We start from the raw sequence: 20,115 nt of genomic DNA, 5'->3' as shown, positions 1-20,115 counted from the left end.
ATCTTCATGCAAAAGAACGATATCAGACCCTTATTTTACACCAAACACAAAAATAAACTAAAAATGGATTAAAGACTTAAATGTAAGACCTGAAACTGTATAACTCCTAGAAGAAAACATAGGGAAAAATCTCTTTGACATTGGTCTTGGAAATGATTTTTTTGAATTTGACACCAAAAGCACAGGCAACAAAAGCAAAAATAAACAAATGTGACTATATCAAACTAAGAAGTTTTTGCACAGCAAAGGAAACATCAACAATATAAAATGCAACCTGATCCAATTAAAAAATAGGCAAAGGGCCTGTATAGACATTTTTCTAAAAAGGACATACAAGTGGCCAGCAGGTATATGAATATGTGCTCAACATCTCTAATCATTAAGGAAATGTAAATCAAAACGACAGTGAAACATCACCTCATTCCTGTTAGGATGACAATTATCAGAGAAGTCAAAAGATAATAAGCGTTAGTGAGGATACAGAGAAAAGGAAACCATTGTATACTGTTGGTGGGAATGTAAATTGGTACAGCTGTTATGGAAAAGAGTATGGAGGCTCCTCAAAAAAATAAAAATTGAACTACCTTATGATCCAACAATCCCTCTTCCTGGATTTTTATCCAAAGGAAATAAAATTACTTTCTTGAAGAGATATATGCACTTCATATTCATTGCAGCATTACTCATGGTAGCCAAGATATGGAAACAACTTAAGTGTCTGTTGACAGACGAATAGGTAAAGAAAATGTGCCCTATCTCTCTGTCTATCTTATGAGGTGGAATATTATTCAGCCTTTAAGAAGAAGGAAATCCTACCATTTGTTACAACACAGATGGATCTGGAGCGTATCACACTAAGTGAAATAAAACAAACACAGAAAGCAAATACTGCAAAATCTCACTTATAAGTGGAATCTAAAAAAGTCAAACTCATAGAAGCAGAGAGTAGAATGGTCACCAGGGGCTGAGGTGTGGGGGAAATGGGGAGATGTTGGTCAAAGGTAATAGACTTGCAGTTATAAGATGAATAAATTTGGGAGATCTAATATGCAGCATGGTGACTATAGTTTATAATACTGTATTGTATACTTGAAATTTGCTGAGAGTAGATTTTAAATGTATGCAACACACAAAAATGCAAAAAAATGCTAACAATCTGAGGTGATGGATATGTTAATTAGCTTGATTGTGGTAATCATTTCACAATGTATATGTATATCAAAGCCTCACATTGTATATCTTAAATATATACAATTCCTATTTATAAAGGTAGGGGGGAAAATGAGGCAATTAACAATTTCAGGGCAAACAACATTTCCAAGAAAGGAAATATAATCATTGGTTACTACTTGACTTAGGTGGGAACATGTTTTATGTAATCATAATACTCTAAACATCAAATATTGATTTAACTAAAATTGTGAGAAAACTATATGGGGGAAACTATAGTGCATGCAGGAGGGCATGTGTGTGTGTTTTTGCTGGTGTAATAATGAGTATTTAGAATGTGTCTTGTATTATTTTAAGAACTTCTCTTTCTCTGTCTCTGTCTCTCTTGCTTTCTTAATCAATCCTTACAACAATTCCATGAGGTAGATGTATTATCATTCTCATTTTACAGGTGAAGGAACTGAAGTACAGAAAGGCTAAGTTAGAAGGCTATCTCCTCATCTTCAACTGTTAAGAAGATTGTTTTGTCTTCACCTTTTGTCATGTGACTCGCAGTGCCTTCCTGTGGGAGGAGAGTCCTTCCTTGCCCCACAGGTTTCCAGCTTGGCCAGAGGACTGAGCAGAATGTGAGCTCCCCTACTTTGACCAGCCCTGTGCCTTCTCTCACCTTTCCTACTCAGTGAGCAGTTAGAGTGCTCAAGTTGGGGTTTGGAATTCTTCTGTGGCCTCACTTTCACACTGATCCCACATTTTTAATTACCAAGACTTCTGGATTCTATCTTCTTGTATTTTTTGACTATGCATACTTTTCCTAGGTCATGCTTCTGATGGCCTGGACTGACCTGTTGTCTGCACTCATCTGGTCCACAAACTATTGCCTGCAGCCAGACTCGCTGGAGCACTGCAGGCTTCATGTTTTACATGTTTATTGTCTGTGTCTAAGTCAGCCTTCGTGCAACAGTGGCTGGGTTGAGTACTAGCACACACGTGGTACAGCTCACAAACCCTAAAATACTACATGCCCTTTACAGACAAAGTTTGTCCACTCCTGATCTAGGTTACTGGAGTCACTTTCTTAACTCTCTGTTTTTTCTGCCCCCGTTTCCCCCTTCACCCCTCAATAATCACTGAAGCCGGCTTATTGTTATTTTCTTTTTGTTTTAACACAAATCTGATTGTTTTTCTCATATTTAAAACTGTTCTCTGACTTCCTGTTATCCTTATGATAAATGCACACTCTTAGCATGATTATAGTCTTCAAAATCTGGCTTCTGCTTACCTCTCCAGTTTCTCTTTCATACCTTAACCCCTTTTTCACTTTCACTCTGCTTTAGGTCTCCTTGAACTTTAGTTTTTGTCATGCTATCTCTTATTTCGAGGTCTTCTCATATACTTTTCTGTTTTTTTTTGTTTTTTTTTTTTTTGCGGTACATGGGCCTCTCACTGTTGTGGCCTCTCCCGCTGCGGAGCACAGGCTCCGGACGTGCAGGCTCAGCGGCCATGGCTCGTGGGCCCAGCCGCTCCACGGCATGTGGGATCTTCCCGGACCGGGGCACGAACCCGTGTCCCCTGTATCGGCAGGTGGACTCTCAGCCACTGTGCCACCAGGGAAGCCCTCATATACTTTTCTTAATTTCCCCTTTTGCTACAGCCCATGTCCTTCTTTGCAAATTCTTATACACCCTTCAGGTCTCGGATCAGGTATTATTTTCCTTTGGAAATCTTTCTTTGACTTTTTAAATCTGAGTTAGGTGTCCTTTACACATATTCCTATAGTGCTGTACTTGCCTTGTAATTGTTTTGTTGTTCGTCATCTGCTCTAAATCAGGTGACTTCTCTCTTTGTGTCCAACTACTATACAGTAGTATAGAATCAGTGGCATTAAAATGGACATTTCAGCACACTAAGAGAGAGAGATGTGTTACAGGGTTTCCCTTGTCTTTTATTCCCTTTTAAACATGGAGTCCAACAATACTGCAGCAGTATTTCCAGTGCTTTAGTCCCTCTACCTAAAAGTAGGAACTACATCAGTCAGGTGGTTCTGAGCTTTGAAGAGATTTCACAGCTCTGTGGGGAGCAAACAACAGAGAGGGCTGAATACAGCCAGTAGCTGGGCTCTGCAGAAAATGTCCAGACCACTGCTCTAGCAACTAGTGCAGGGGTATCCCACTTTTCTCCTACAGTTTTATTGTGGGCTGCTAGGTTGTGGCCCTGGGTTGTGGCCAATAAGGAAATTCACTCACAGCTCCCAGGGTTTATTAATCCCATGGAACCTTTCAGAGGCATGCAATCTTGTTTATCTCAAAATCTCTCGGTACATTGATTAGGAATGCATTTTGTACTGTATAGTGAGAGACAGGATGTGTAGTGGTTTGTAGTGAGAATGAACGAGTTAGAGTCTCTGTGCCTTGTTTTCCTCATCTGTAAAGTGAAGATAATAAAGGTGCCTGTCTCACAGGACAGTTGTGAGGACTAAATGAGTTAAACAAATTAATATAAGTTTATGTAAAGTGCTTAGGGTAGTGCTGTGCATATTTTGCCTCTTACTATACATACTGTAGAACATGTAGGATCAAGCAGAAGGATCCTAAAACAAAAGCATGGCATGTGTTTTTTATTCTTCCTCAGCACAGACACATATAAAAGTATCTAGCGACTGTCTTATCTGGCTCAAGAACGGTGGTCATAAATTTCTTAATGATTTTTGTCCAAAAAATGGTGAGGGAAGTTCAGGGGGTGTTTTCCTGAGGAACCCTCAAACATTTGGCTTTATTGTCTGTTTTCCCTTCTGTGCGTGCACACTCTGAAGATAGAGCCGTGCTTTGACTTCCTTATTGCTCTGTGCTTAGCTCAAGTAGCTTATCTGGCATGCGGAAGAAACGTATTGCATATTTGTTGACTAAGTGAATGAATGAATGTGTTTCTGTTGCTGAGGGAGGTTTTCCTAATTTGGTGTTTACCTTTAGATAATGCTAATTCTGATTCTATAACATTGTAGGTGAAAAGTCTAGAAAGCAAAGAAAGTAGAAAAATTAATGTGGCTTTAAAGTTAAGGCACTTTAAGCTTCTTTAGTTAGAATAGTACGGCTGCAAATGTCCACAAGGCCTATGCCTGTTAGAATATAATACAGTGATATCTTTACTTTTAAAATTTTCATTTCTGATTTCAAATGTAGTACAAGATCATTGTTATTTCCATGAATATTATGCATATTTCAAAAATTAGTGCACATATTTTTTCCAGAGGGTTATTTTTGCCCCTGAAATGTCTAATTATCAAAATTTGATTCCTTCTTAGATTGAATTTTATTACATTTAGAGTTTTAGAACTTTTTTTTTGTTTTTGTTAAAATCTACAGTTTGCAGTTAATTGGATAGAAACATAGGGTTCACTTTAAAGAAATTGTTTGGCTGCATCTTTTAGTTAAACAGAACCAAAGATCAATATTGGCTCAATATCTAGACTAGAGAAATAGCAAATTACTCTAACGTTTAATTTTTACAATAATTTTAATGGTTAAATATCTAATTTTAAAAACTTGATCAGGAACTAGCATGTACGAGTGTTGATTGAGCACGAAATTAAAATTCATCTTTTAAAACAGTTATACTTATCGTAATGAAACAAAACTGTTAGGCAAACCAGGATTTTTAAACACAAAAGATAATTCACAAATTTGCTTTTGAGTCATAATATACAGCAAGGTTATCATGACTTTCAAATCCCGAGTTTTTCCTGTAAAACCATTGTCTATGTGTTAATAAAATAAAACATATTCAGTGAATGTGAGTTACCAGGTTTCCCCCATTATCCAAAAGTAGAGTGTTCCTGTGAAACTTTTCGTAAGCCGAAATGGCAATTGTGAAGAAGCAATTACCATAGGACACATCTTGCTAACAGATGCACAAAATACATCGAAATGCAGCACAGATGCTCACAGACACCTTTCAAAGCTATGGGGGCTTGATGCTGAGATGCTGAGTGTGTTCCTGGGGAAGGAGCCTGGTGGTGCTGCTCTCCCTGCTCGGGTGTGTGCTGCCTCTGTAAGAGCTCCCTGAGAGCACTGAACGCTGTTTATGCTCTTCATCTTTGTTTGGAAAAGTAAAAATCCTCTTTGGATTTTTTTCGGTTAGCGAAGACAGATAACTAATGTAGGTCTTTTGTAAAAGCGAAATAGTGTAAAGCAAACTTTTGAAAAAAGTGGGGGACTTCTACTCACACACACCCACCCACCCCAGAATTATAAGAGTACAGCTTGAGGAATTTTCACAAACTGAACATAACCATGTGATAAACACTCAGATCAAGAACTAGAACATTAGGAGTAACACAGAAGCTCCCCATCACATGCTCTTCCAGTCACTGCTACCAACAGAGGTAACCTGTATCCTTACTACTATAGCAGCACCATAGGTTAAGTTTTGCCTATTTTGAGGCTTACATAAATGAAATTATACAATACATACACTTTTGAGTCTAATTTCTTTTGTTCAGTGTTACGTTTCTTTTGTTCGATATTATGTATGTGAGATCCAGTCATGTTGTTGCATAATTGCAGTTTATTCACTATAGCACCACAATTATTATCCATTCTCCTACCGCTGGGCAATTTCTGATTGCTGTTGATGGGTAGTTTCCAATTTGGGGCTTTTATAAATAATTCCTCTAGGAACATTTTGTACACATTATTTAGTGAAATTTGTATATCTTTCTCTTGGGTATAGACCTTGAAATAAAATGTCCATCAGGTTTTAACTCCTCATTCTAATATATAAGTGGACAGCCAATGATTACTAGATATTTGAAGAAATCTTCCAGGATGAAAGAGAAGAGAAAGGAATGAACCCAAAGAATCAAAATGAAAAATGTAATAGAAGAATTTGAAGAAATTTCTAGAAAGCAGAATAGAAAGACAAAAGAGGTAGAAAATAGGAGAGAAAAGTCAAAAGTCTTAAAAGGGAAGAAATTTAAATATAAATTATAAGAAAACTTCCCTAAAACTGAAAGACATGTATTTCTATATGGAAGGGATTCTCAGCACAATAGATGATAAAAGACTCATAATCAAGGCATATAATTATGTGATAAAACAAAATACATGTTTTATCATAAATGTCACTTCTGTCAAAAAAAAAGGCACATCATTCTGAGCACCATGAATAAAGTGAGGATTAAGAGGAAGGAAACAATGCACATTCAAAGGATCAGGAATCAGAATGGCATTGGAGTTTGCAACAGCTACATTGGAAGCTAGAAAACCATGGAACAGTGTCTCAATTCCTGAGGGAAAATTATTAACAACTTAGAATTCTGCATCTAGGGTAACTTTTAATCAAGTATAAGGGTAGAATGAAATCATTTTCAGACATGCAAGGATTGAAAACACTGTCTTCTGTGACCCCTTTCTCAGGAAACTACGGAAGGAATGTGCTCCCAGAAGATATGGATACAGCAAATAAGGACTTACCACAGAGAGGGGGGAAGGGGATTGTCAGGATGAGACTGAGCAGTTCTGGGATTACAGCCATGCAACAGGCCCAGAGAGCAGCTAGTCCAATTCCAGCAGCAAGATAGAAAGAGGGTCCTGGGAAGGGGGTTTCCAGGAATTTTTTTTCTTTAAGGAAAAAAAAGGACTTTGATTAATTTTCTGGCATTTGAGTATTTGGAAACTGATAAATATTTTCACTGACCTCATAGAATAAAAGGAAGCATATAAAAGGAAGCATATAAATAGAGTGAACAAGGAATGATATTTCATAGTGATCATACTCTACTGATTATTATTATATTATTATTGTCACAAATTAATTGACTATATTGTGAGGATATATGTTTTTGGGGTGGAAGTGAGAATTAGTAGTGTAAGAAAGCTAAATTCTCACATACTATATTAGGAGTTCATATGTGTTTTTTTTTTTTTTTTTTTAGAGAAGATGTTGGGGGTAGGAGTTTATTAATTAATTTATTTTTGCCGTGTTGAGTCTTCATTTCTGTGCGAGGGCTTTCTCTAGTTGCGGCGAGCGGGGGCTCCTCTTCATTGCAGTGCGCGGTCCTCTCACTGTCACGGCCTCTCTTGTTGCGGAGCACAGGCTCCAGACGCGCAGGCTCAGTAGCTGTGGCCCACGGGCCTAGTTGCTCGTAGCATGTGGGATCCTCCCAGACTAGGGCTCGAACCCGTGTCCCCTGCATTAGCAGGCAGATTCTCAACCACTGTGCCACCAGGGAAGCCCCATAGGTGATTTTTAAAATCAATAAATTAAAAAATAGCAGTATAAACATATTATTTAGACCTATGTAAGTAAATACCAAGAGAAACAGCTAAAAAAAGATGAAAGCATTTGTTTTTAATGAATGAAATTGCGAGGAGAGGTAAGGTGGGTCAGGGGACTACCTGTTTTTCACTTACTGACCTTTTGGTACTGTTTGATTATTTTTAAAGGTGATAAAAGTATGTGCATGCATTACTTGATAAAACTAAAAACTAAAACAAATATTAATGACAGGTTCCTTTAAGGAGCATTAGGATTAAAGTGTCATCAGTAAAAGGGAGTCAGGTGTAGAGAAAAAGAAACGTAAATTTACCTTTTGTTTTAAAAGGGCTTTTAAAATGCTGTTTATTTCTGGTTTTTGTTTTGTTTTATTCTAGGGCTTCAAAAACAAACCAAAAAAGATGGGTCACATAAAGGCAGACTTGATTGATGTTGACTTAATCAGAGGTGAGTTCTAAAGTTGGCTTGTTTCTTAGGTATATCATTATATTATTTCATAGTGGTACTAAAGATTCTTTTTGGATATCTTCCCTATATGATGGTATACTTTAATTTCCCAAAGTAGTGTTCTTCCTGCATCATTCAGGCTTTAGCATGTTTTCCCCTTTGCTTTATACTGTGTGGCTATGTAAAGTACATGGTTTCCATGAGGGTGAAAGAGATGAACTTGGAGACTTGCTGCTGTGTAATGAAGAAAAATATATTGTATACCATTCAAACAAGCCTGACTTATTTTGAGCTCCTGTCCTAGTGACTGAGGCAAGAAGTCAGTATATATAATGAACATCGAAGAGGATTCTTTTTCACTGAACAGGTTGTGTGCTGATTTTTGCTCTCACCTGTTTTTAATATAGTGTTACAAGTGGGCATTAGTCTAGTGTACATAAATGTTTGATGTTTTGTTTTGTTGTGTATTTAAAGGCTCAACATTTGCCAAAGCCAAACCTGAAATTCCCTGGACATCTCTGACTCGGAAGGGGCTTGTTCGAGTTGTATTTTTTCCCTTCTTCAGCAATTGGTGGATTCAGGTTACCTCTTTAAGAATCTTTGTCTGGCTGCTACTGCTTTACCTCATGCAAGGTAATTGGAGGAGTTGGGATAAATTATGACCGTTTCTTTTTGCCGCTGTTGCTATCAGATCATGCAGACCTTACTGTTCTTACATCTACCCTTTCATTTGATGGTTTCACGTACAAAGAAACGAAGGGACATACACCATTTGGAGATCACCTCAAATTTATTTGCTCAGAGAGAGCAAACATGATTGTCTAACTCCTCTCTCTTGAATTTCTTTCTGCCTGTCTCACTGGCCAGGCCTTTTCAAACTTTTCCTGTGTCTGACCTTTGAATATTGGATTACCTCTAGGTTGGACCGGGATTCTCTTCTCTTCTCTAGGTACTCTCATCAAGCCTTGTACCTTTAAATATAATTGATATACTGGTGATTCTCAAATTTATATTTTCAGGCCAGATCTCTCTGCTGAACTTCAGGCTTGTAAATACAACTGCCTTTTTGACCTTTCCATATGGAGATTTCATAGGTATCTTGAACTTAATCATATCCAAAATGGAACTCCTGATTTTTTTTTTTTTACAATCTTTTCTTTTATACAGTCTTATTCCCCTTTAGGTTTTATCCCATTTCATTAAATGATGCCATCAGCTACCCAGTTTTCAAGCGAAAAATTGTCTTCCTATTCTACTCTGCCGTCAACCCTCATATTCCATCTGTCACCAAGTCTGTAAGTGTGACCTCCAGAATATGTCCTGGCTACTTATCCCAGTCTCTGCTGCCACCATCATAGTCCACAGCACCACCATCCCTTCACCTAGATCACTGGAATAGCATCTACTCTGAGCTTTCTTTCTGCCCATCACTCTTTTCACAGCAATTAGAGAAATCTTTTGAAATGGAAACCCTATCATGTCATTTTCCTGCTTTTTTTAAAAAGTCCCTTTAGTGACTTCTCATTGCCCTTGGAATAGAAACCCAAACTCCTCACCAGGGCCTCCAGTGCCCTACATTATCTGGCCCCTGCTAACCTGTCGGATGCCATGTCTTACCACTCTCCTCCTTGCTTACTCTAGGCATAAGGCCTTTTTCTATTCCTCACCCAGGGCTTTTCTTTCTGTTTGAAACAATCGTAAGGCTTTTCATGTGGCTATCTTTTCTGTCATCTTTAGGATCTGTGCTCAGATGTAACTTTCACAGAAAGGCCATCCCTGTCTATACTTTCTAAGTAGTTGTACCACCCCTCAGTCACTGTCACAGGAGTCTGTGTTAATTTCTGTATTACACGTCACTACCTGATGTTTTTTCTCTTCTCACTATGTGCAGGGGCCCAGTGTATGCTCTTTAATATACTCCATTGCCTACCAGGAACACTTTCTGAAAGAGGGCAGCATAGATATGGTTATACCTGAGCAAACAGACATGACTTAGAACAGAGAGTAGGTGAAAGGTGAAGGTTGGGTTAAGGTGAAAGGATTTGGGGTGATTTTTGTTTTCTTTTATCTGTGTCAGTTTTTTTGAATTGTTTTCATAACTGTCATTTAGTTGCTGCATAATATTACATCATGTGGACACACCATCATTTCAAACTATCATTTTAATGTCTGTATGAGTCTATCATAAGGATTTAACATAAACACTTTTTATAACTGCTTTATAGTCCATTATATAAAAGTACCATAATTTACATAACTCTTCCCATGTAATGAGCATTAAGTTGTTTCTAGTTCTTTCTTATTAATAATACCATCATGAACAAAATTTTTCATATTTTGTATTATTTCTTTGGAATTTATTCTCTGGAATAGAATTAACAGATCAAAGAATGTAAACGGTTTAAGGCTTTTAGTGCATATAGTGAAATTGCTGGTGACACAATTCTTTTGGAAAGTAGTGGATTCTGTTTCACCACAATCTTAGCGTTATCATAATTTTAAAAATTGTTACCTAATTTGATATACGAAAATTAGTATTTTACTTGTTTAATGTGCATTTCTTTGGTCACTTGTAAGGGTGAAGTTAAATATTTTTCCACATGTGTGTTATTAAAGAATTTCTTACTGAGCTAAATTATATATATTAAATTTTCGTATACACCATGGTCTATTTCTGGACTATATATTCTGCACCATCAGTTTGTCTGGTTATTCTCATATCTGTGTCACATTTCTTTAATTACTGTAGCTATTTAATGAGTAGTAACGTTGAGCAGGACAAGCATTCCTCTATTATTCTGTGTTTTTCAACATTTTCTCTTAGGTGTTCTTACTTGCTTATTCGTTGCAAAATAATTTAGAATTATTTTATCATGATCAAAGACCAAAAAAAAAAAAAATTGGAATTTGGATTGGAACTCCGTTCTCACCACTGCCCACTACAAAATATAGATATAGATATATTTGGAGGGAATGGGGAGAAAATTGATATATCTTTCCTTTTTAATTAATTAATTTTATTTATTTATTTTTGGCTGCACTGGGTCTTTGCTGCGCACGGGCTTTCTCTAGTTGCTTTGAGTGGGGGCTACTCTTCGCTGCGGCGCGCGGGCTTCTCATTGCGGTGGCTTCTCTTGTTGTGGAGCAGGGGCTCTAGGCGCACGGGCTGCAGTAGTTATAGCACGGGGGCTCAGTAGTTGTGGCTGGCGGGCTCTAGAGCGCAGACTCAGTAGTTGTGTTGTACGGGCTTAGTTGCTCTGTGGCATGTGGGATCTTCCCGGACCAGGGCTCGAACCCGTGTCCTCTGCATTGGCAGGCGAATTCTTAACCACTGCACCACCAGGGAAGCCTGATATATCTCTCCTTTTAATCAAGTCTTCTGTTATATCTTTCTGTAAAGCTTTGTAGGAATTTTTTTTTTCTTATAAGGCCTGCATAGATCTTGTTAAACTCAGTATTTTTTTCATTCTGGTAAAATATACATGAAATTTACCATCTTAACTATTTTTAAGTATACAGTTCAATGACATTAAGTACATTCACATTGTTAGGTAGCCATCACCACCATCTATCTCCAGAACTTTTTTCATTTTTCCAAACTGAAACTCTGTACCCATAAATCAATAACTCTTCAATTACTCCTACCCCCAGCCAACCACTCTTCTACTTTCTGTCTCTATGAATTTGACCACTCTGAGTACCTCATATAAGTGGAATCATACAGTAATTGTCCTTATTTCACTTACCATAATGTCTTCAAGATTCATCCATTTGTAGCATGTGTCAGAATTTCCTTCCTGTTTGAGGATGAATAATAATCAACTGTATGTATATACCACATTTTGTTTATATGTATCATCCATCAGAGGACGCTTGGGGGCTTCCACATTAAAGAAAAATATTTTATGTTTTTATTTTTGTTGCTGCTGCTGTAGGTATGAGGCTTTTTTGGTTTGTTTTATGTGTTTTAACTGGTGATTGCTGTTACATTTGAAAGCCTTTAGTTTATACTTAAGATTGTTATAACCAGCCACTTTTTAAACTCTCATTATTTCTAATAGTTTTTCAGTGCTTCTCTCAGATTTTCTAATTATACAACCATATTGTTGGCATAATGAAAAGTTGGTCTCCTCTTTTTTCATACATTTCATTTACTTGTATTGAATTAGTCAGCATTTTCAGAGCAATGTTAAGTGGTAACAGTAAGAGTGATCAGAATGTTTTGTTCCTATTCAGAATGTTTTCATTATATGATGCATGTTGATTTTACTTATATATTCTTTAGTATATGTGCTGCCAAAGCGAGCACTACTTATTTATATTCTTTAGCATGTTAAGGACATATTTTTATATTCCTAGTATTTTAGAAAAGATGGGCATTTAAGATTAATTACAAATCAGGAACAAATGTCTATTTTTATAGAATGCTTTTTCACTACTAGAGTTGGACCAGACTTCACAGGTTAAAGGCACATCCCTTCCCAAGACACCAGCCTTACTTTGGGAGTGCCTAGGGCTACCCTTACTCTGACCAGCTGGCTACAGTTTTGAGAGTCCCCCACTCATTCCCTCAGACTTAATAATTCACTAGAATGACTCAAAGCACTCAGGAAAGCGCTGTCGTTAATAGTTTTATTGTAGCAGAAGGATACAAATTAGAAGGGGTGCATAGGGCAAAGTCTGGGAGGTCTTCAATCAGGAAGTTTTTGTCATCCTCAAGGATGTGTTACCCTTCCATCCATAATGGATAGCGGTATGCACAAGGTATTGCCAACCAGAGAAGCTCACCCAAGCTTTGGTGTCCAGAGTTTTTATTGAGGGTTTATTATGTAGGCATGTTTGATTGAGTCACTGGCCAAGGAGTTAAACTCAGTCTTTAGCTCCCATTCCCTCCCCAGAGGTCAGGCTGATACAGTGTGGCTCAAAGCCCCAGCCCTCTAATTCCATAGTTGGTCTTTCTGGTGTGGCTACTCCTATCCTTAGTCATTTTATTGGCATAAACTATCCTCTGTGGTCCAAGGGACCCACCATGAATAACAAAGATACTTCATCATTTGGAAAATTCCAAGGGTTTAGGGTTACCTCCCAGGAATCAGGAACACAGACCTTTTACACAATTGGCAATTGAGATGATACATATGCATGCGGTCAAAACTACATCGTATTAAGTTATTAAATTACATCAGTTAAGTCTCAGTCAACAATTCCTTTAGTGCCTAACATGTCTGTGCCAGGTACTCTTCTAGGCTCTGAGAAAGATTTCCTACTATCCTACTAGCATAAACCCTATATGATCTTGGTGAATTATTCTTTTGCTGTATTGTCAAATTTACTTTGATAGTATTTCAGTCATTCATTCAACAAATCTTGAGTGCTTACTATGTGCCAGGTACTGATCTAGGTACAGCAGTGAACAAAATAGACAGAAATCCCTGCTTTCATGGTGTTACTTTTTAGAGGTAAATTTATATCCATGTTCACAAGTCAGCAAGGTCTATAGTTTATAGTTTTGGTGCTATTGTTGTTATGTTTGGGCATCAGGGTATTAGGGAATGGAATTAATTTTTCTCCACATAGAAAAGTTTGTATAGCACAAGAATTATCTTTATGTCAAAGTCTGAAAGAACGAATCTGTAAAATTGTATCTGGAAGTTTGGGGAGATAATTTGTGATATCTTTCTGTTTCTTTCATTACTTTTTTCTTTGGACATTTCATACTCACATACAAAGAGGCAACGTAGCGTGGCGTTTAAGAGTAAGGACTCTGGGACTTCCCTGGGAGTCCAGTGGTTAGGGCTCCATGCTTCCATTGCAAGGGGCATGGGTTCCATCCCTGGTCAGGGAACTAAGATCCTGCATGCCCCACCTTGGCCAAAAAAAAAAAAAAAGAGTAAGGACTCTGGGACTTCCCTGGCAGTCCAGTGGTTAGGGCTCCATGCTTCCATTGCAAGGGTCATGGGTTCCATCCCTGGTCAGGGAACTAAGATCCTGCATGCCACACCTTGGCCAAAAAAAAAAAAGAATAAGGATTCTGGAACCTGGCTGCCTTGGTTCAAATCGCAGCTGTGTTAATTGCTACATATAACTCTGGGCCCTGGAGAATACTGGGTCTCTGAGCAGAGCAGTACTGCAGAGGGTTATACAGTATCTAGTTGTTTTGTGCTGGAAAGTCTTTCAGAATATCTAGATTGTCATATTTCCAGAAAGGCAGATCCTTTGGACACATCATTCTTCACTTGCTCTGTGATCTAGGGCTTCAGGTTTTCACTCAGCTAATGTGCAGGTGGATTGTATTGTAGAAAATTATGTGCTTTTCATTTGTATACTTCTTTAAATGATAGATTTTTAGAGAAATAATCTGTAGAGTTATTAGAATTGGTTTTAAAGATAAACCCTAATGCTTTCCACTTTGAAATCTCTTCTTTTCAGTTATAGCACTCGTGTTCTATTTTATGATGCCTATTGTGAATGTAAGTGAAGTACTTGGACCCTTGTGCCTTATGTTACTCATGGGAACTGTCCACTGTCAAATTGTGTCTACTCAGATAACAAGGCCATCGGGAAACAATGGAAATCGGAGAAGAAGGTGAGATGAGAAATTACACTTTTGGTTGTGTATTTCCTGGGAGAGGCGTTGAAGAACAAAATCTTTGAGTAAATTAATACAAAACCTTCCTCTTTTGCATATATTTTTCATTATTTTTTTGGCTTAAAAAAAACCCCAAATGCTTTACTTTTCTCCCTGATGCTTAGAAACCTTGTCATGAACTTTTAATCCAAGGGGTATGGGGGTTTGTCATTCAGTACCGTTGTTTAAAAGGAAAATTTCTATACTGTATTATTCCTTATCAAAATTTACCTTAAATAATGATTTTAATGAAAAACATTCTTCTTCATAATTGTCTCAAAATTTGGTGAAAATTCACTATAAACAAGGATCTTAGTACATTAGGTTAGTGCTACTAAAATTTTTACCTTTTTTCAATAATATGTAAAAAGAATGGATTTCTAAGTGTTCTAAACTTTTAATAAAGATTTAACTTTTCTACACATTGAATTCATGTCTAGTCTTTATTGATTATGTGCCATTTGTGGGGTTTGGAACTGTTAAAGGTTTCTTAGATATACATGGTATTATCTTACAAAAGTCATCTTTCTCAGAGTATCTGTAGATTTTTCTTCCCCCAAGGAGTTACTATATAAGATTTTTTCATTTGGTGCAAAGAATTTCAATATATTTATACTTATTTTTGAATGTTATTTTCAAAACTTTTTTTTTCCAGGAAAGAATATTCCTTGAAAATTCAGTTTAATTGATTTAAAGTTTTCTAAGGAAATCAAATACTGTGCTGTGTCTCATTGGTATTTACAGGATATATCTTTTCACTGCATAGAATATCAAAAAATTGATCACTTGCTATTATTTTGTGTTCCCATGATTAAATGTGCCAAATGGGTAGATTTCTGGCATCCATATTTAAAGAAATTGTTCATTCTTTCTGTGGTTCCTGAAAAGACTATTGGTCATACATATGAAAATTTTCCTTCTAGTTATGTTTTTGAATGGCATTTCTATTTATTTAATGAATGAACAAAATGGTAACTTAGCACTTTGTTCTGGAACCTGTTTTTGCCCTTAAGTCAGAAATGTTCCTGTATAATTTATCCTCATTATATGAAGTTCATTATACTTAATTTCAGGTAGTAGTCAGTAGGGATATTCTGAGTAGAAACAGAAAAGGTCCTGAATAATCTAAAGTTGTTGAAATATTTTTTTTGTAGAAAATTACGAAAAACTGTAAATGGTGATGGGAGCCGAGAAAATGGAAATAACTCCTCTGATAAAGCCAGAGGAACAGAAACTTTGGAATCTGCACCCTTTAATGGTGGTTTTTGGGGGACTCTCTTTGGCAACAGGTGGGAAGTCTTACATTGGAATTTTTACTTGATTTTGTGTTTGCATTAGTATTTACATAGTGTATAATCTGATTAGGTTTTAGGAATACACAGTGTAAGCATATTATCATTGTGGTGAGATTTTTAAAGGTTCTGGAATGATTTGCTTATTTGAAATGGCACCACTGTCTGTCATGTTACCCATTAGTCCAGTAATCTACCATAAAAGTGTCATTCTGTTTGATCTTTAATGGTTTTTTAGACCACAAGATTATGGAAATATAAATACTCTTGAAGGGTAAATATTTTAAGTCATATTGGCCAACATCTTGAGAGAATGAAGAGTTTTTAAAAGATGAGGTCTTTTTCGGTATGAGAGCTGATTCCTCTTTAGATGTGGGGTGCAGGACAGGAGGCTGGTGTCAATGGGCTGTAGGACAGAAAGGGAAATGAGTCCAAGACACATTCAACCTCCTTCATGATTTTGTAGGTTGTAGCAGCGCTAGTATGACTCGAAGAAATCCTTATTTTATCATATGTTAATGTTTGTGACTCAAAAGTAAAGTGCTTTTGCGGCTTTGTTTTTGAAGACGAAGTATGTTCACAAATTTTTCTAAAGATAAGTTGACACTCTTTAGTTGAAGCGTTTGAGTTCTTTGTGCTGAACATTGTGCTGGGCACTGGGCATTCCTCTTAGTGATTTTACCGTCTAATTAGGAAGGTAAGAGTAGCAGGTATGATACAGTCACAAAAATGTAAAAATATCATAAATGATATCATGCTGACTAAAGGCCATGCAATTCAGCAGGAGTGAGTATTCTGGGGTGAAGTAGTCAGCAGGAGTCAGGGAGGAGCTGAGAGTTGCTGGGCTTTGAAGCACAGGAGAGGGGAAGACATTCTATGAAGTGGCACAAACAGGCAATGTGAGGGCGGGGTTGGCATTGCGTTTGAGAGGGAAGACTGTGGACCCACTTCCTTGCAAAATTGAAAAGAACAGGCTTCCTCTCAACTAACTGACCCAAGTCTTTGGAGACTAGAGAGAGAACTGGCTTCCTACGCCCTTAGGCAAGCTAGAAGCCTGAAACGTACAATTTCTGAATCTTCTTGATTTCCAGAATAATATATATTGTACTCCTCAGAAGAAAGTGACTTCGTGAAAGATATTACTTTCAAAAAACTAACTAGTAATCTTTTTTTCCTTTTTTAAAAATAGGATGAAAAGAGTAAAATTAATATGTAGCAAAGGGACAGAGACTGACAATGACTCAGCTTGTCTGCATCCTATCATCAAGAAGAGACAGTGTCGACCAGAGATTAGAATGTGGCAAACAAGAGAGAAAGCAAAATTTTCAGATGGAGAAAAGGGGTGCAGGGTAAGATTTAGATGAGAGTAAGTATTACAAGGTCTTTCCTTTCCTGTGTAACATTTTTCTATTCTTAGACTCTGCTAGAAACACAAAATAGGTACTAATAGATTTGTGTCATTTGAAATGTAAAACTACAGGATGTGAAAAGGAAAACATCATGAAGAATAACATGAAGACTGTCCCTTATTCTTCTAATTTCTAGGACCAGAACTTGTTATTGCATCTGCCCCTGGTCCAGCCTTAGTAGGAGACTGGTAGATTCAATAAACAGATTAGTGTAGAGGCTGCTGTGTCGTCTTCCAGAGAGGTGGTGATAGTGTGTTAAGGTTTGGGAACCTATTTTCCAGGTTTAGGTATAGACGTTCTGCTTTACGTCTAAAACTAACTACACTCTTACTTTATAGTCTTGAAATATTTTCTTATTTGTTAGACTGGCATTTACGAATTACAAAAAGCTAATATTTTTGAGCCATTACTGTAACCAAGCACTATTCTAAGTGCTTTACAAGTAGTAACTCACTGAATTGTTTCAACAGCTCTGTGAGATAGGTGCTTTTATTATCATCGCTTTTCAGATGAGGAAATTGAGGCCCAGAGAGATTGAATTACCTACCTACAGTTACATAGCTAATAAGTAGAAGAGCTGTGATTCAGACTTGAGTTTGACTCAAGCCTGTGCTTCTAACCTCTACATAATACTGCCTCCTCACTTAAGCTATTTAGTTTCAAGAAAGGTTAATATTTTTCTTTATTGAGACCAACTAATAGGTAGGTTTGTTCAGTTTGGGTTTAGTTTACTTTTACTGCTTCTTAGTTTTTGTACATAGGCTAACTGGAGTATTTTGGGCTGTCCCCTGTGAGGAAACTGCTGTTCTCTTTATAGGAGCCGTTTGGACGTTTGGGCAATGGGATTTCAGATGATCTGTCAAGTGAGGATGATGGTGAAGCCCGGACACAGATGATGACACTGCGGAGGAGCGTGGAAGGGGCCTCAAGTGACAACGGCTGTGAAGTTAAGAATAGGAAATCAATACTTTCAAGGCACCTAAACACTCAGGTCATTTTTATTTTAGCTTATAAAAGGATAGGCATTAACTCCCAAGTCACAAGGTATTTAACACGTTTTCCTATCGTTTGTTGGCAGGTAAAGAAGACCACTTCCAAGTGGTGTCCCGTTGTGCGGGATTCAGATAGTCTGGCTGAATCAGAGTTTGAATCGGCAGCCTTCAGTCAGGTAACGTATCCTTTTTCAAAGCGTATTCTTGAGTGTAATAACTGTATCCATTCCTTTGTTTATTGCTTGTCCTAAAGTTGTGTGTATATTTGCCTGCCCCTCCCCTGCCCCCAACTACGTGTCTACCTGTCTAGAAGCTTTTATATGACTGCTCACCCCCAGAAAGAGAACGAGCTCTTTGTCTTTGATCTAATCTTAAAAGTATCATAGATGATGCCCAGAGAGAGACTCCTCAATCCGTAGGTGATGAGAAGGCTACTTAATATTCACTTGGAATATGCAGTTTATTCTTAAGCATTGTTCCTTTGTAAATGGCATTGATGCTGATGGGGACAGTTATTTGAGAAAGGACCCCTGAGAGATGGGAGCAGTAAATCTCATCATGAAAGCTAATGGGAATATTGTACATTTGGGACATTATAATTCAGAGGTGAGGAGAGTAGATGGTGGTAGCTTTTGTTTTGATTGACAAGGCAGCTGGGGTTGTGGAAAAACTTTCATATCTATGTTTGTACCGCAGGAGAGCTGCAATGTCCATCCTTTTCTCAGCCTGATTACCCTTTTCCCTGTTTGGCTGGGCCCCGGACGTGACTACGTCTACAGTCAAGCTCACAACATTTAGAGTAGAGGACACTTGGCTTTGTCAGTAGGCCCAGCCACACCTGCACCCAGAGTGGGCCCTCTCGATGTGCTTGCAGGAGTCACCCCATCCCAGGGCACCTCACTTGAACAACCCCATGACTTGGCAATAACTTCTCAGAGGGAGTCCTCTTTGATAGTCTGTTAGAGAGTCATCAGAGTTTCACATTTAACCATGAAAATGTATTATTGTTATGTGAAGCCTTGTCAACCTAGTGATCGGTGTGTGAAAGCTTGCCAGCCATCACCATAGGTAACTTGTTTTCATTTTATTTCAGATATATAGTTGTTTTGTTTTTGAAATACAGGTAAATATTTTATTATAAAATACCTTTTACTGCAACAATATGGATGAATTTCAGAAATATAATGTTGTAAAAGTAGTCAAACATAAAAAATAGCTATTTTCAGATTTCACCTCTAACAAAGTACAAAATTGAAGTTAATCTATGCTCTTAGTAGTCATAATGGTTGTTTTCCTTGAAAGAGAATAGCACCGAAATAGGGGCAGGAGAGCTAGTAATGCTTTGTTCATTGGTTTTGGTGCTGATGACACAGACATGTTTCATTTGTGAAAAATTTATCAACCTATAAACTTATGCACACATATTTAAGAATGCTGTATTTCAAAAACTGTTAAAATAAGAACATATTCATCTAAAACACAGAAATCACAATGAAAAAAACTAAAAAAAAAAAAATTAATTTCATGACCCAAAAACTGTCACTTCATTTTTAAAAAAAGTTTAAGGCTTTACAGATTTTGTAGTTGTAAAATTAAGGTAAGGATGTTATAAAAATTCAAATGAAGAAGTATATTTAATAAAAAACAACCATTTCCACTTACTGCCTCCCTTCCCAGTATAATGAATCCCTCACTGTTCCCCACATCCCCAGATTGAATCCATGCTGTCCAGAGGGTGGTTATAGTTCCACATATTTATTTTCCTTTGAGTAAGAGAGCATACTATATATTTAAACATATAACATATCATTTAAAAAACATAAATAGGAAAATTTGTTCTGAGTTTTTTTTTTTTTATCTTGTAGGGCTTGCCTTATCAGTACATAAGACAATACTTCATTCTGTTG

At 37.2% G+C, this 20,115-nt stretch overlaps 1 protein-coding gene across 3 annotated transcripts in view; it reads left to right on the top strand.

Moving 5' to 3' along the window:
• Positions 1-20,115, top strand: part of PHTF1 (putative homeodomain transcription factor 1) — a 64,395-nt gene that overhangs the window by 13,997 nt on the left and 30,283 nt on the right. For 2 of the 3 annotated variants that reach the window (XM_024764795.1, XM_024764793.1), the window contains exons 4-11: positions 7,818-7,887; positions 8,362-8,520; positions 14,317-14,473; positions 15,670-15,804; positions 16,997-17,156; positions 18,034-18,207; positions 18,295-18,384; positions 19,302-19,331. In XM_024764795.1, coding sequence (XP_024620563.1) covers positions 7,818-7,887; positions 8,362-8,520; positions 14,317-14,473; positions 15,670-15,804; positions 16,997-17,156; positions 18,034-18,207; positions 18,295-18,384; positions 19,302-19,331 — 975 coding nt within the window. The remainder of the gene's footprint in view (positions 1-7,817; positions 7,888-8,361; positions 8,521-14,316; positions 14,474-15,669; positions 15,805-16,996; positions 17,157-18,033; positions 18,208-18,294; positions 18,385-19,301; positions 19,332-20,115) is intronic. The other variant, XM_024764794.1, reaches the window with a different exon arrangement.

The sequence above is a fragment of the Neophocaena asiaeorientalis genome, unplaced genomic scaffold (genome assembly GCF_003031525.2).
Source record: "Neophocaena asiaeorientalis asiaeorientalis breed wild unplaced genomic scaffold, Neophocaena_asiaeorientalis_V1.1 scaffold62, whole genome shotgun sequence".
Taxonomy (NCBI): Eukaryota; Metazoa; Chordata; class Mammalia; order Artiodactyla; family Phocoenidae; genus Neophocaena; species Neophocaena asiaeorientalis.
This window is presented reverse-complemented; position numbering and strand designations above follow the sequence as displayed.